Source organism: Amblyomma americanum, chromosome 3 (assembly GCF_052857255.1).
Source record: "Amblyomma americanum isolate KBUSLIRL-KWMA chromosome 3, ASM5285725v1, whole genome shotgun sequence".
Classification (NCBI taxonomy): domain Eukaryota; kingdom Metazoa; phylum Arthropoda; class Arachnida; order Ixodida; family Ixodidae; genus Amblyomma; species Amblyomma americanum.
The window spans coordinates 217,377,301-217,394,224 of NC_135499.1; the positions used below are offsets into that span (position 1 = coordinate 217,377,301).

At 42.3% G+C, this 16,924-nt stretch overlaps 1 protein-coding gene across 1 annotated transcript in view; it reads left to right on the top strand.

Annotated features, from left to right (window-relative positions):
- The first annotated feature begins 555 nt into the window (after positions 1-555).
- Cog1 (conserved oligomeric Golgi complex subunit 1) overlaps positions 556-16,924 on the top strand; it is a 30,387-nt gene continuing 14,018 nt past the window's right edge. The window contains exons 1-16 of the mRNA XM_077659975.1: positions 556-888; positions 978-1,022; positions 1,346-1,412; positions 4,414-4,496; positions 4,994-5,063; positions 5,724-5,891; positions 6,428-6,562; positions 7,403-7,574; positions 8,582-8,638; positions 8,834-8,909; positions 9,908-10,013; positions 10,992-11,081; positions 11,982-12,058; positions 13,070-13,201; positions 13,552-13,659; positions 14,527-14,577. Coding sequence (XP_077516101.1) covers positions 806-888; positions 978-1,022; positions 1,346-1,412; positions 4,414-4,496; positions 4,994-5,063; positions 5,724-5,891; positions 6,428-6,562; positions 7,403-7,574; positions 8,582-8,638; positions 8,834-8,909; positions 9,908-10,013; positions 10,992-11,081; positions 11,982-12,058; positions 13,070-13,201; positions 13,552-13,659; positions 14,527-14,577 — 1,520 coding nt within the window. The 5' untranslated portion in view covers positions 556-805. The remainder of the gene's footprint in view (positions 889-977; positions 1,023-1,345; positions 1,413-4,413; positions 4,497-4,993; positions 5,064-5,723; positions 5,892-6,427; positions 6,563-7,402; positions 7,575-8,581; positions 8,639-8,833; positions 8,910-9,907; positions 10,014-10,991; positions 11,082-11,981; positions 12,059-13,069; positions 13,202-13,551; positions 13,660-14,526; positions 14,578-16,924) is intronic.

Genomic DNA, 16,924 nt, shown 5'->3' on the forward strand with positions numbered 1-16,924 from the left:
CCATTATAATCTTGAGAACAATGACAACGAATGCCACTTCTGTGTCGCCCATAAAATCTACCCGTCTGTACACGCGACTAGAGGAGCGATGCAGCCCGAATTTGTGTGTGCAAATTGTGCATTGTGCACTTCAGCTCACAGGCCTCAAGCTGAAAGGCCAAGTTAGAAGGAATTCACATTTTTGCCTAATTCTAAACCTGTTAAATTTGGCGCCTGTAGCGATAACACCGAGCCGCGCTCGCAGCGTCGCCGGCGTGGCTCTATAGTTCCGTTCAATAACCTCCAAAGATACCATCCAAGGGGCTACCGTACGTGCGGAAATCCTAAACTCGTGCCTAAGCTGAAATATTAAGCAGCTGTTGATGGCGCGTTCAACTGACGACCCCACTCAACTCTGCACTGTAGAAGAGTTACTGGAGCAGTGAATTCACTGTTGATTTTTTTTTTCAGGATACACTGCAATCTTTTGCTTTCTCGGCTAAGCCGGTAAACACTTTTCTGTGCGCTTTGAATAGTATTTTCACATTGTCGCACTAGCCGCACTACCAGCTTTCTGTTTGCAACAATGCGCTGGTGCAAGCAGCTGTTCCGGTTCCGGTTCCTAAACGCGGCGTCTGTACACGGAGCGGAGACTCCTACGAGAGCTTCATGTATGTGTGGTGTCAAATAGTTGAGACTATAGTTGCAATATCATTTGTTCTTTCCCGAGCTAGGCTAGCGTCATTTTATGGCGAGCGATAAGTAATTGGTGGTTACTGACGTGTGTGCTGTGCAAGTTACTGGCGTGTGACGCCAACTGATCACCATGAAGCTGGTTTCTGGTGGCACCGACTTGCTTTTCGAGCAGTACAGCATCAAGCAGATCCATGACATTGAGCAGAGTATTAGGTAAGTAGACTGCGCGGTGTAATCTGAAGGCGGTGTCTGAAGCTGAAGTGCCGTGGCACTTGTTCTCAAACGAATTGTATTGCTCGCAGGGCTGACATCGAGAAGAAGAAGGAAGATCTGCGGCAGATGGTTGGGTAACTATTGCACAATTATATTATGATTATTACCTTACCCTGTGCCCAACCTGATATCGTGTTCCTGGTAAAGTATTGAGCAGGTTATAAACTGCTATTTAAATAGGTTTCAGTAACTTGGGATTGAGGATTGATGCATTCGCAACTAAACAAACCAGTCCGAGCAATTGCTCCTGTTTCGATTGGAGAGCTCGTCGCCTTTCGAAACAGTCGTGCCGGACCGTGTAGGTACTGTACTTTACAGGTATACCAATTAACCCAAAGTATAGATGTGCATCAAAACTCACCAGACACGCTGTTTTTTTTTCTATTTTCACTCGCAGGGAGCGGTACAGAGATCTGATTGAGGCCGCCGATACTATTGGCCAAATGCAGCAGACATCGGCGAACGTAAGTGGCCATACCTGATCTTATTTCCCGGGACCAAAGTCACGGTTATTTCGTTATATTGCGTTAGCATTAGAAGCCCCACCGTGAAGAAAAACCGGCCTCCGGCGTTGTAGTGTTGTGTGCCCCACTTGCCAGCTTCCACCTGCTGGACTCCACTTGCTAACCACCTGCCATGGCAGGTGAACAAGTGGAGAGAATGTAATCCCCCTCTCCTTGTGGGGTAGAGTGTGGAAGATGGTTGCCACAGGAAGAACCCAGAGGGTGGCTTGTGGATGGAGGAGGTTCTCACATGGGCAGAGGAATGCGCAACCCGAGGGTGGTTGCCGTAGGAACAGCTTGGCAGAAGGCAACCATAAAACGTGGAGGGCCACTCATTCAATGCCAATCAGCTTTCACTGATTAATGCGTTGAGCCGGCAGCCTTAGATGTTCATGCAAGGAGAGGACATAATGCCAATACATCGTCATCATATAATGACAATTAAGTGCCCTCATAAGTTTTTACCATGAGTTTATCCTTTCTTTTAAATGGCTTTTTTTTAGTTTATTTTTTCACGAATTCGAAGGCTGTTTTTGAAGTTCTTTTTTATTATCGGTGCTTTTATCATGTGTATCTAATACACGAAATTTGGACTTTAGAGGAGTTCATTTATTCCGTTCAGATACTGAAATAACAGACTTCTTGTGCACAGTATGCAGCAGCAGTTCAAAAGGGTGTATTAAACAACTAGCAGCAAAATCATTGTATGGGTCTTTACTTCTTGTAATATACCCAAGTGTACTTTCGATTGCGTCCACAGTTGCAGCATGTACCTTTTTGTTGAGGACATGGAACTTAAGAGAACCTTTCAGTGTTTCTCACTAGAAACGAAATAAGCTTAGATTTATTGTTCACTTTGAATCTGCCAGTCTAAAACATACGTGCACTTGAGTGGTATTGGTTAAACACCTTCTCTCAACTCATACAACTGATATTTGCCACAGGTCTGGTGGAAGATGTGGGGAGAGGAGGCTATGACTGCAGGAAAGGTGTAGAAGCTCTCGTTCAGGGTAGACATGTGAACTTCATCTTAGTAATGAAATGAGGGGGACGATGGGAGACAGAAAAAAATGTGGCAGGTAGGCACAGTTTGCAGCCTAGGGCATGCATGGGACTACATTCTACTAGATGGGGGACGTCTGCTTGCATAACTAGAGCAAATGATCACTCACAAGTGTGGAATCGTTGAGGTGATTTCATGTTAATAATTTAGAATTTCAGATTTATGATTTGTATCTTGCATAAAACTGACATGCAAGAATACTAAAATCCACTTGCAATATTTTATGTTACTGTACTGCACCACTTCACACAGCATGGTAGCACAGCTGAAAGGTAGCAGTTTTCACAACAAATTTGATGACTTTTGCCTTCTGATCTATTTAGCCTGAACATGCATAGATCACAACTGGAAAGTGATTCATTAATGGATTAAACTGTTCCACTAAAGCAAATCTTTCTGTGGGTATAAGGGAAACCAGCATTGAGAAAGGTGGGAGACTCGAAAGCCAAATGGAATATCTTTGGCCCGTTTCTCTTGTTCTTTGTCGCCGATGTCGCAGTTCGTCGCACATTGTGATGTTCATGACAAAATATGTCTAGAAACAACAGGGCAAATGCTAGCATTTCCACGAGAGACTCCCTAAAGGTTGGGGTGTTTCACACAAATCCAAATAGAAAAGAATTTTTCTGGGAGTGTGTATTTAGAGTTTGTTGGATTTTTCTGAAAGTACAGAACCGTAGTTACATGTTATAATTTATTCAAAAGAGGCCAATTCATAATGTGAAAGCAAGATTTAAACTGACTGAAAACTAATTTGAAGCAGCTCATTTTCTTCAGTTGATGTGAAGTTGAATGCTGTTGAGTTTTTTGAAAGCTCAAATTATTTTTTACTTATTCTTTCACTGGCGGAACAAATAAGGCCGATATTACCCCCTAGACTTTTTCGATAACAGAATACAACCGTTATACTTTATAAGGGCACTGAGGACACTTCCTTCCAATTATTGTTCTCCGTAAAAATTGGTTCTTTGGCTCTTTCTGGCTACGTTGACATGCCCATTAGCGGAAGACGGACTCATTGGCGAGAAAATTGGATTTTAAAATTTTCCTGCCAGTTGTTTCAAACTCGTAATGACCTTACTAAAAGGACGGGTTGCCACTGTATAGCGATGCCGTGTAGTCTGTGATCTGCTGCCGAAAATTGGTGTCGACTCATGCATTTTGCCTGTGAAATCGGCCGGTGATGGCAGCACCTGTATTTTGTTTCCAGTCTTTTTTAGTATCTTCGTTTTCGGCGATGGTCATCTCTTTGTGGTTATAATGCAGTGCCCTATCAATACAAGCCAACTTCTATTTGTTTTCAGCTTCCATTTAAGTGATTGGTTGAAAACTCTTGTGGATTTGCAGGCAGCACAAATTGGAGGTTTGTCTAGTGTTTAGGCAGGGCTTGTGCAAGGACAGAACTGACCTGTATGCTGCTACCTACATTAGTGTCGTCTGCTCGTTTTCTGTCTGCAAGGCAGGGTTACATGGCATGTATTTTTATAACAATGGGCCACACCACTTGTGCACACAAATTTATTGGTCACGTTGACAGTCCTGGACTTACATTCACTGAGGTGGTTGAAATATCTCAAGAAGCTTTTATTTCATCTGCACACAAACAATTATAATGCTTTCAGGCTGGTGAGAACAAGAACGATATAAGTTGTGCATTGCTTGTTTGCACGTGCATATGTGATGTTTGATAGTTTTCCTCTGAAATTGCTGTGCAAATTCATTTGGTGGCAGCTCAGTGCTACACCTGACAGACCATAATCAAACATTATAACAATTAATTCATAAGATTTGAATGCGTGTTGTTGGTAGCTGTTGGCACACCAGCTTGCATCAGTGACCTGCAACGTGCATGCATTGAATTCTTTTGCACCCTTGATAAGACCTCTGCGCCCCTTGCAGGTGAAGCAGTATGTGGCACAACTGATGGAGCAGTGCCAGAGCTTGCAGGGCAAGCCTTCAGCGCCAGTGGCTGCCCGTTCAGAGTAAGATATCGGTCTTCTGGCTTTCAGAGATATTGTAAGGCCTGTTACTTACTTTATTTGCCTACGTATAGTGCAACCTTTTTCTTCTTCTTTTCATAAATTCTCAAAATTAAAAAGAAAGCATCAGTTTGCACATGACTTAGCTGATGCATATAATTGCGAGCTTCTTTTTTTTTCTAGCATTGTGAAAATAGCATTGGTTGTGTGATTAACATGTTTTTGTCCCAAGGCTACCTAGTGAGTTATGTAGGATGCTCTAATAGGGTGCTTGATATTAATTTCTGGCCGCTGAAGGTTTTTAACATGCATTAACATTTTTGTATTGCACGCCTGTCAAAATGTGGTCCTCTTGAGTGTATTAAGTTTTCTTGCAGTATGCCGGGAAAGACTGCACGGTTCAGCACTGTGGTCGTCCTCACCTTTCCAGTTTCATTGTCAACAGTTTTCGCTTCAGATTTTCTCACCAAATGTCTAACTCTCATGTTATCTGCTTCCAGGCACTGGGCACTTTCCCACCACTACACAGTCCTTGCTCAGGTGAAGCTCCTGGTAGACCTTCCCTCTAAGGTGACCCTGCTCTTTTCTGACTTCATGCTCATTTTGTGGCTGCTAAATGACTGATTAGTGCTTGCTCATTTCTGTTTTTCCATTTCTTGCAACAGTGCCTTCAGTGCCTTATTTTGCTTGCCAAACTTTTGACATTGTCAGATTAACCATGAGGTTTTGCTTTTTTTTTTATTCTAACTTTTTGAGGATGCAGGCAGAAAAATTTAGACCTGAACAATGCAAGCAGAGAGAATTCTTCAGGTGCTGATGTTAAAATGTGTTCAGAAAATAAAGGTCGTTTTGAGACTAGTCACAAGGAGCTTAGCCATGCAGATCATAAATAGTTGCCAGCCAGCTGTGGTTATTTCTTCATGTGGACACGTTGGGGAAATGGTCAGAGAAGGAGGTTGTTCTGTAGTGCTCATAACAGTGGTGTCACGGGAGCAAAAAGGTGCATTTTAGAGCAAAATGCAATATGCAGCACATGTGAGGAGAGGCTTTAGAAGCTATGAATGTTTCCACAAAAGGAATATTCATCTTGAACCACTTCACTATTTTGAGGGAATTATTTTGAACTCCTGCCATAAAAATTGTGAAGCTTGTGCCACAAATGGAGTGTAGAAAGGAGTAACAGAGGGTGTCTTTCTTTCAATAAGTCCTGGTCCTGCCATCTGTGTGCAGCTCTGGAGTGAAGCAGAGCACGAGTGCTGGGGTCGTGCAGCATGCCTTCAGCGCTTGGGGCAGCACGTGCTGTGTCACCTGCAGTTAGGCACTGGCCTTGAGCCTTGGAAGGCACTCGTCGCACGTCAGGGCACCTCTCTTTCCTCCCTCGGACAGTGTCTGCTCCAGGTAGGCTATGCATTACCTGGTGCTGGCATGCAGTGAACGAGCTTAGCAACATTTTTGGTTGCATCTTTCAGCTGTGTGTGCAGCTGTGTTGAATGGCTTGATTGATAACCGGCGCTTACATCATGCTTCTCAATTTCCAGCACCGTTTGGCATCTATAGCAATACTGTGCTCAGTGTTTGTACTTGTATTTTATAGTAGAACCTTGATGTGAATTTCTGGGAAATATTGCTTTATTTGGAAGCATAATTGGACATGCGTAATGCATTATGGCTGGGACACTTAAAAAATTTTTTACTTCAAATTCAACATGATGGTCTTTGAGATGATAATGCAATATCAACTGTATTGTGCCTTAATGCTACCTTTGATAAGCCTGTTTCGGGTAGCAACATTGGTATCATATAATTTGTTAGTAGCAACAGTGTAACCATCGGAGACATTGTTCTGCACTCTCTGAATGCTCATTTTAAATATGTTTAAGGGAGGTTTCACTGCAGCCTGTTATGTTTCAATTTGAGTTTCCTTATTTATTCAGGGTTGCTGGAGGAGATTGCTATCCTTGGAGCCACCTCTGTCCTGGGAGTTCCCAGTGGAGTCTCTCACCGGGCTTGCACTGCTCCAGGGCTCATCCCTTACTGAACTCCTCGCCCAGTTACTGCAGCGCCGTTTGGTAAGTACCATTGAATTGGAAATACTCTACAACCATTCCCGTTTTCTAGATGCCTTGAAAATCTTATAGTATAAGAGTGCGATGGCTGACACTGCTACCACAGTGGGACATGGACGAAACTGGCTTGCTTTGCTGCTGCTGTTACAAACATGTGACATAGTTATCATTTAAAAATTTCACACTTAACTGTTGCAGATGTAAGTGTGTAATTTATTTGGTTTTGCAGTAACACATATTAGCTGTTTCACATATGATTGAAAGAAAAAGTCAAGAAACTTCCTCCTTTGTTTCGACATCATCTTTCAGGAATTCAGGTCTTATAGTGCCTTTTTTCTTCCCTTCTGGTTGGGTGTGTACTACAGGTGAATTGGCTCTGTGTTCATTTCGTGCGCAAGTTTTGTTTAGAAACATCTCAGCACCTCAGTGGCATGCAGAAAGGGGAATTATTTTAAATGCAGTAACCCTGTAAAATACTTTGCAGTCTCAAAAAAATGCATCCCTGTTTATCTCTGGTAGCTTGCAAGGAAGCTTAACTACATGCTGTTCTTATGTGCAGCTGTGTAATTGGTGGGGTGAGCAATTTATTATTATTTTTTTGTGTGTGATTGTGTCCTTGGCAGTATTTAAAAATGTTTTGATCTCTAGTGGAGCAATAGTTTCAGCCCACTGGCCTTATTTTCTTTTCTTTTTTAGCATGTGGGGGGGGGGGGGGGGGTGAAAAAAGAAGCTGTTTTTATTCGGCCATTTCGCAAGAATAGTTTGACTGGTGAATAAGATGGCATGGCACTGTTGTGTGCACTGTGCAAGAATGCCCATCTGGGATTTTGCAAATGCCTTCAGGGCCTGGTGGATCAACTCCTGGGATCAGACAATGTTTCCACCAGAGAACAGCTGTGCGGTCTCGCCAACCTGCTGGTGTCCACCCTTCAGCTTGTGCAAGCTGCCTTCCTAACTTCTCAGCCAAGTGCTCTGGAGTTGCGCATATCTGAGGTCACCAAAAGCAACACTTGCAGTATGACCTTCTTTTCTCATTTTGTGGAATAGCAAAGCAATGTGTTTCAACAGATTAAATGAGAAGTCTGCACAGTAGTCACACAATTTTTTTAAAGCAGGGACCGTTTATCATTGAACAATGTTGCCTGAATGCATTGTAACTATGCTCCTCATAAAAATTCGTCTTCTGTTATCTACAATGCTGAACTTATGGTTATAGTTCTGGCCTCTGCATTGCACTTGAACACAGAGAAAGGTGATACAGAGGGTTAACTCTCTATTGGCTGAGGCAAGAAGAGGTGTCCAGAAAACGCCACGTGAGGGGCTTATGCAATGGTGATTCATGGTGGCACACAATATAAGCTTCCTGTGATCCAATTTCTTAAAAGATCAATACCAAAGCAGACTGTCGGGCATTTTTTAAAGCATATGCAAGTTCTTAAAGGCATAAATTAAATGCCTGATAGTAACACATGTTAGCTGCATACAAGATGCAACAAGTGCACGAGGGCAGTTGTTTTTTTGGCCACAAGATGTCAGTTGGCTGCTTGTCATTTATTACACTACTACATCACACTGAGATTGCAGTTTGCACTGCTGTGTATTCTTATTCTGTGCCTTTAGGAAGCTGGAGAAAAGCTGGAAACTTGTGTTGTGGAACACTGTTTTATGTGATAACCTTTGAATTTTCCCTTCTGTCTTTGTGCCAAGTTCATGGTTCCCAGCTCGAATCTTTTATTTTGTTTCTTATGCTGGTTTTCTTTCAGACTTTATGCCTAAGGTCCTTTCAGTACTAAACAGTTGATCATTTCTGCCTTTATAAGGTTGTAAGTCTATATTGCATCGTCTGTTCACAGTACTTATCGTTCCAGTAGTTTTGTTGGGTATTATGGTACATAGGTTTCAGTACGGTCATGGGAAAAAAAAGTATGATTAGTGCATTTGACATACTTGACAGATGTGACCAGGAACTAATGGAACTGATTGAGCATGCCTGATGATTTTACTCAATTCTTTCTCCGCTAGGTCTGGTGAGCTTCTCGGAGAGCCCGTCATTCCGCTATGCTCCTGCGCCCGTTCGAGGTGAGAATGTGTTATATAATGTATTTTTCATGCTTTTCTTACTACTCCCACTGTTTTGAACCTAGAGAAAAAGTGCCTGTGCAGCCAACCCATAGGGAAATGCCACCGGTTTCTTTTAGGCGTGCGACAGCTAACTACCATTTTTTAGATTATAAATCCGGTGTATTATGTGTTTTGTGACTTTTGTCTGTGCAGAGTTTCAAGTACAAGTCAACCTTGACCCACCACAGCTGGGAATTCTTCAAAAAGAGTGCCGTCAGTTTGTAAACAAGTAAGAACGGGACATTTTGCAGATGGGCAGGGCTACAAAGATCTTCTTTCCCTGTGCTACTGATGTGTCCTCGGAATGCATGATAGACACGTTTCACTGTGTCCCAGTCTCCATCCAGCCAGTGTTACAACTGATACTGAGATAGACATAATCAAAAAGACAGCGGCATGAAAGGAAGAGGCACGGCATGAATAAAGAAGTAGCTATACTTCTCGGCTGGAATAAAACATCAACCCTGCCTGGGAAGAGAACAGAGCCTTCCAGCATTACATACCCAGCTGCAGTGAGCAACTGGTCTGAAATTTATGCTTGCATATAAAGGCCGTGCAAAGCATATTTTCCAACTGGTTACACGTCCATGTCCCTCCGCACATTCAAGGAATAAGGAGTGCTTGTATTTGAAGCTGATCTGGAGATCCCCACTGATGGTGGTGCATGTGCGCAATGTAATATTAAGGCTAAAAGTGATTGAATTCAGCTCAGTTCCAATTTATTAACAAGGTTTACGGTGTACCCACATATAGTATAACATCATCATATTTGTGTACGTTGCTCCCCATTTTTTATTTGAGTAGGGATGGGTGACACACCTCTACCACTTGTTTAGTTCTTATGAGTCATGCAAATATTACACGTTTTCTTGAGAGCTTGGTCACAGAACTAAGGTGCAAAACAGTAATGAGTGGCATTTATGTGCAAAAGCTGTACCATGGGCTCTTAGGCATGAAAGGCGCTCAGTAAATTTCGATACCCAGGGGCAGACAATGGGTGACAGATTGGGGGGGGGGGGGATTGAAGAGGTTATACTCTTGAGAAAATGGGGGCTGTGTGGTTTTCCTGTAAGCATTGTTTGCTAATGGTCGTGCTGTCACCTGAATAGCGCCTTTGCTGAAAATTTGTTCTGGGGTCTGGCACTTTTGCTCCACGTGTTCTTTCTTGTGGTGCCGTGTTTTTATTTTTACTGAACAAGCAAACATTTCTTATTTTGTCTTTTACAGTGTGCAGGATAAGAGTCTGGAGAGAGTTGTGTCTCGCCTGGCTGAGCTCCATTCACTGCATGCGCTGGCTCGAATGGGTGCTGATCTCAGGGAACGCCTGCCCAAGGTGCTTTACCTTGCCATGAGAATCCCGTATTTGAACAGCATTGGCAGCGTTTATTTGTAAAAACTAATATATTAACTTTGAAGAAGCACTGGCATGAGATATTTTAGTCCCATTTTTTCCCCACTTATTTGCTAGGTATAGGAAGGACCAGTATGACCATGGTGCTGGGCATCGTTTATTTTAGCATGTGGTAAATCATTAAGTATGTTTATCGCCATTTGTAACGGGCTGTTTCAGTTTAAGTCGTGGGGGCACCAAGTTTGTCGTAATGTCAAGGAGTGCGCTGATGAGACAGGGCTTAGGAACCTCTCTCTTCCCAGCTGTGCATCAGGCCACAGATAAACCACTAACAGGAAGTCAGTCATTGACATTGGTGCTTCTTGTTGAAATAAGGGATTAAATACTTATTAGCATCCACCAAAGTTCGACCAAACAGCTACAAAGGAAAGCTGTGCAGCTTTCACGCAGAAAGTTTATAGTTCAAGAAAAATTCATTCTGGTCTGGGGGTCAAACCCAGACCATCATTTATTGTGCCATCGCCTGCTTCCTGCTCAATGCCGGGAAAGCTTGCAAACGTCACACTGTGTACCAAGCAGACACATTTTGTCATTTCTATGCCTCTCACGAGATTCTGTATTGCTAACCACATGTGCTCGCTGCTGATACCCTGGGGAAGTTGTTTACTATGCAGAGAAATACTATACCCGTATAGATACCTTATTTTGACTGAAATTCTGTGTCTGTATCTCATGTCAGTACTATTTGAAGAATAAATATGAAGCACATAAAAATGGTTCCGAACCTTTGATATTCAACATTGTCAGGTAACTTGATCATATTTAAGGTGTTTTTAGTGAACTACACATTGTTTGCTTGGTTAGTACTGTTCACTTGCTATTGTTGTTATTAATATTCTGGCCAGCATGTGTGAAATGCAGTTCACAATGCTTCAAATGCTTCTTTTATTCTCCTCTTAGGAGGAAACAGAACTGGGAACATTAGTCCTGGGAGAACAACTTTCCTCGTGGGACCATTTCTTCCGTGTCCATTTGGGCAATCGCATTACAGTAAGTATCAAAGCTTTTACAACCAGTGAAAATAGATTGTCTCGCATTTCATGAGCTTGCACTCACAAGTGTGGCCTTTTATCATTTGTCTCTCCAGCACATTAAAACGACTACAGATCACATTACTAGCTTTGAGCTTTGACTGGTGTTGATGTTTAGTGAAGCTCGTCTTAGCGTCTTGACCATCTCTCAACTTGCATCTAGTGGAGTGGGTGGCATTTTTTGTGTATATACTACCATGCCGCTTGTGCCGCAACCACACCACAACCGTGTGCCAGCTGTGGCCTAGCAGTGATGGTCCATGCTGAAGCTTCTCATGGGAGGCCCCTTTTTATCGCTATGTCATTGTAGATGCAGCTCTTGCTGTAAGAACTTCATTTTTATGATCGATGGCCAGAAGGGGAGTTGTCTGAAATTTCTTGTCACATTTGTCATCCCACATTGATGAATGTCAGTTCACAGTGAGTGGATTTCAAAGAAAGGAGTAGTTGCTGTTAATGGCAGGACGTCTAAAGCTGTTTATGGTTTGTGGCAGTGTAGTGTATGGAAGGAGCATCTGTAGCCTCATTTACTTTTGCGACGGCAAGTCACAAATAGGAACAGGTATTTCATAATGACTTCTCAATGGCAACTTGAAGGTTGTTTAGAATATTTACAAGTCAATTTGAAAACATTGGAATCTTTGGAACTTCTTGATTGGAGAATAGTCATGTGTACTCTCGGTGCCTTACGCATGTCCTGTAAAATGATCACAGAGGACACATAATAAATTGGAAACAGTAAATTGTATTAATAAGGCCACCTGTTGGCATGGCCTCTGTCTGCTTTAAAGTGACTGCTTGTTAACCTGCCAGCTGGTACATTTGGCAACTCCTCATAAATAGTGGGCATTCTCCACAGGAGCTGATGAGCCTGCAGCTTAATGCTGCCATGGACTCTTGCCTTCATGCTCTGGGTTCCATGAAGGGTGCTTCCAAGTGAGTAACTGGGCTGAATGCTCAGTTTTCACAAGTCGTTTGCATTCTGGAGTGCCTGCATTATTCATGGTTGCGCCAAAGATGTACAATGGTTGCTCTGCACTCTTCACAAGTCTGATGTCCTAGAAAGCCTTACAGTTCGCCAAGAACAGAAGGGTGTTATAGTAGGCATAGTGCTCCATGCATTAGCAGCACTGTTCACTTCCAGTGCCGGGCTCACAGAAATCACTAGGTCAAAGTCTTTTCTGGACCACCTGAAACTCTGCTCATTTTTTTTAGTGTTTGGAGGTTTCTGTCTCTCTCAGCACCACCAGACTGCTGGGAGCTACTTGGGTGTGCCCTGTGTAGTGTGTGCAGTGGTGCTATTGAAGCACATGTTGCAGTGTTTCAAAGCTTGGTTAGTCACTTGGCTGAATGCTGTGCCTTTCATGACGGCTACATCAGAATGCATTTACACTAGCTTGTACACATGCATTTCCCCTTCCTCTCCAGCAGAAGAAGTGAGAAATGCTGGCACATTTCTGGCATTCTCTATTACAAAACAGAGTAGCTAGTTTATGAGGTGAAAAAATAGTGAGGGTTTTTACTAATGCATAAAGAAATCGTAACGGTAGGCCAGATTCATTTTGTAGTTCCATTTGGCGATCTCGACTTCAAAAAGTGTCATGGAAAGTCGCTATCAATCTTCAAATTCTGATTATATGCCCCAGACATGTTGCTGCCTTGCTGGTTCTTTCAGCAGAGGTCTAAGAATGTGAAATGGTATGGTGTTCAAGAAAGGTGCTGGCTTAGTGAGTGATTTTTTAACACTGTTTAGCCTCTTTGATTGCTGAAATGATGCTGTTTTTCATTTTTTAATTCTCAGTGCACCTGATTTCATAGGTGTTGCATCCTCACATCAAACACTATTTTTTGATTCCTTGTTTTTGCGTCTTTCCTTATCGGTAACAGTTCATTTTGCAACATTAATTTTTCTCGTCGCCTTAAATTCAGTCCTCTGTTTCTATGCAGGAGCTCGGTACTTGAGCAGCCATGTGAAGAATTCACTTGGAGGACACCACCACAGGAACTTCTGAGCACACAACGTTCCTCCCAAGAAACATTGGCCTTGCAGACACGGGGTCTGGCACCTCAGGTCCAGGTGTGAGTGTTGAAAGCTACTTGATTCATGCCTCTTTTTTTTTAAACCTCGTGGAAGTGAACAGATGCAGCAGTGGCAGAGGTATATGCAGGTTGCAGGCAGTGTTCTTTCGTGTCAACTTGCAGCAGTACCGACAACCGAGTGTGCTGCACTGGTACCTGGCAGTGTGGCACTCATGCTTTGGGCATGCTACCAGTGACATTATGCTGCAGTAATATCTTCATGCTTGTGACTCTGCTTTTATTATTGTGCATGCAGTTGAAAAAAAATCCTTTACCGATGTTCAGTACCTGTCTCAAGTGCTGTCATATTTCTTGATGAACCTGCACTGTACTGTGTGGCATGTGTGCAGGCTGTGCAAGTCTCTGGGCCAGGAGCTGGAGCGCCTTTTGGAAGAGCTGAAACCATGGGGGTCTGTGGAGGAGGACCTAGAGCGTGCCACTGGAGCCATGCTCAGCCGGTCAGTAAGCATGTCTGCTTGCTCTCCATCCACTGCTTTTGGAGGAAGGAAAGAACTCGGGAGGGGTGGTTATGTCACATTTTTTGATGCTGGCTTTCCCCTGCTCAACCCCTTACTTGGCCATTGTCTCAATGCGCTTGCGCATGCACAGCAGACAATGCAGCAAACGACGATGGTGTGCCCAGCATTACTATTGGCTGCACCAGCGGCCAAAGGTGTCCAGTTGTCCTTGCGAAAGCGCTTGACTTCCGGCACACTTTCTGGCTTGCAGCTCGGATAGCGAGGGCCTCTCCTTCCTTCCTCCATGTCCACTGCCCATATTGCCCAAATTAAAAGGCCAGATTAAAAGGAGCAAGATTCACTTGCTGAATCTTGTAGAATTGCAGATTTGCTAAGTCCGTTAGCTCCGTTTATTAGAGCAATGTCCCATCTGTACTAATGCTTTTTTTTGCCTTTTTTTCTGCTGTCTGGTTGTTCTGCTTCTATCATTCCAGCTAGATTCCGACTAAAGTAAACAGGTTTTTCTAGTGAAGCTTATTTTGATCCCGGAAAATACCACTGTCCAGTTAGGGAGAACTCTAGGTTATGTCAGCCTTCTTTATATTTTTCCAGAACGTTGATGAGAAGGTTCATCTATCTCTGACATATTTATTCACTTTGTTGATTACTAAGGCTGATGTTAAGAAAAGTGAAAGATGGGGGGGAAATGTGTCTATATAGCTTGCACCTTATGGGAAAATATCTTTTGATTTCCATTTTGTCACTGAAGTACAGTGACTTATTCAGAGTATTCAGAGTGCCATTTTAAAATGTTCCATGAAGATCTACAAGTCTTGCTTCTGATTTGTTGGTCCTTTGTTCTTCCAGGTGGCATTCCTTTATTAACAAGGAACTGGCCGATCAGAATGATACAGACTGGTGAGCAATGCTAACTGCCTGCTGCCATGCAGGAATGTGTGCAATGTATGTGTATATAGCCTATGTGCAGCGTGTCTGTTATACATAGGCTTTGGACTTTTCGGTTTATACCGAAAAACACCGATAAAAGTACGCTGAATCCATTTTTTGAAATTTGGTTTTAACCGAAAAAAATCTATTTCTGGCATGCATGTCATATCTAACTGGCTATATTCAGTGCCAATTACAGTAGGTCACAGCAGAATGTGCTGGAACCAGGAACTCAGTGAGACAAAGGTATCTTGGGAATTTAGTACAGTGACTGAGAGTTACGAGGAATTGATCCGTGAATCGACACATCGTTGCAGGTGGGAAGGCTACACTACTTAGATAAGTTCTGCCGGATCGCGTAGCGTGTTCTGCTCAGACTTATCACCGACCAACTTAAGGCTGTCACTTCATTAAGTAGGTTTTTCCACTGCATGTAAGAACACTGAAAACTTTTGAAACCGTAACAAGCAACTGTCAATGCGAAACCATGCATAAACTATACGAAGGTGTCGTGTGCTGGCTTTCGTGATGGATAATTGCTGCCTCAGCACGCGTAGCATAGCATGTGTGTTCCTCTCTTTTAGCACAGAGTGCTACAAGAATGTGAAGGTTTATAGAACTAAACTTCCACTTACATTTTTGTCTCACGGTCCAGCCATTTAACTTCGTAATTTTGCTTTTTGTATTGACTTTATGTCTCTGCAAAGACAGCTCTTAAGATGGCCATTTATGTGGTACATACTGCTACATGAGTGGCTAGTTAAAAAAAATGTTAATATAAACTATACGCCTCTTTTGACTGCACAGGGGCAGCATATGTTTCACCGATAAAAACCGAAAATTCGTATGTAGAGGATAATATTTACCGAAAAAAAAAATGGTGTTCTGAAATAAAAAAAAGTCCAACCCCTAGTTATACATGTGCGGTGTGATGCAATTACTGGTACAACTGACTTAATGTATATGGTGCAACACCTGATCAGGCTACTATGACATGTCTGCAAAGTGAAATTCTAATAAGCGAGTCATTACTCTTAGGCATCCATTCAAGTTCAGCCATACGACTACAAAGAATTCTGCTCGAATTCGCTGTTAGAATTCTCTAGCTGCATCCTTCGAATTATGCATCTTTATGCAGCAAGAACTCGTGTGGAATAGGAAAACCGGAGCTTAACTGTTCACACCAGCATACACAAAGAAAGCTCTCTACCAGAATGTCGACAGTGTTATCTGGTTTTTGTTTGATTCGTGCTACACAGTGTAACGTCACTTGTGTGGCTGCAAAAGGCATCGGTGTTTTATGGTCTGCCAATTTGATGCAGATTTAAGCACCCATCATGCTGAAGTTTTTGATCTTTTGACAGCTTGCTGTCAGAAAAGCAGGAAAAGCATTTACTAATTGAGGCACATACACATTGAGTCCAAGAAGCCCTGATGGTTTAGCACTCATGTTTTAGATGGAAAAAAGATGGACTTGGATTTGCGTTGTTATAATGTTTTTTCGTTGTGCATCGCCTACTTCTGAAAGCAATATCTTTGATTATTCAGTGCATTCAGTCAAATTGATCTCATATTCCAGGCTAGTATGTTTCGACCAGGGAAATTTGAGGGAAAAAAACAACTAAAGATCCTAGTTAACTTTTCACACCAAGTATTGTAAAAGAATTGTGATACTGCAACGGATGGGATCGCTGTTAGAAATATGAATGATCTGCATTAATATGTTATAAAAGGGAAAAAGCAATAAGCTAGGAATTTTGTTGTCCTTACGCGACTTATACAGAGTGATTTTTTTTATGTTTACAGATTTTTATTTTAAAACTGTTGAAGGCACATCGCTGCAATTTCTGCAGGTGAATTGTACAGCGAGACGGTCATCACTTTTGTGATAGAGCTGAATAAATATGTTATTAAATAACTAAAGTTAACTAATCAACTTTTTATTATTTATCTTAGGGATAGAGATAATATTGCAAAATTGAAGGCCGCCAACATTGAAGGTGAGGCCAATTTTTAAATTTTGTCTATCGGCAGTGTGGCTCAAAATATCGAACGTCAAAAATATGCATTCTATAGCTTGTTGAGTTGGCTTCACTGCATTATACATTTATAAAATGGTGTTACTCACATCTATAATGCAGCAGATTCGGATGCTGTTTGTGTATTTTATGATGTAGAAGCAGTTAACGTGATTTCGGCGATGATAGTGTATGCAGTGACACAATTTTATAAATGTACAACATGGGTAAGCCAACGTGACGAGCTTCAAAATGCATAATTTTGATGTTCAATCCGATAAAGAAAATTTAAAAACTGA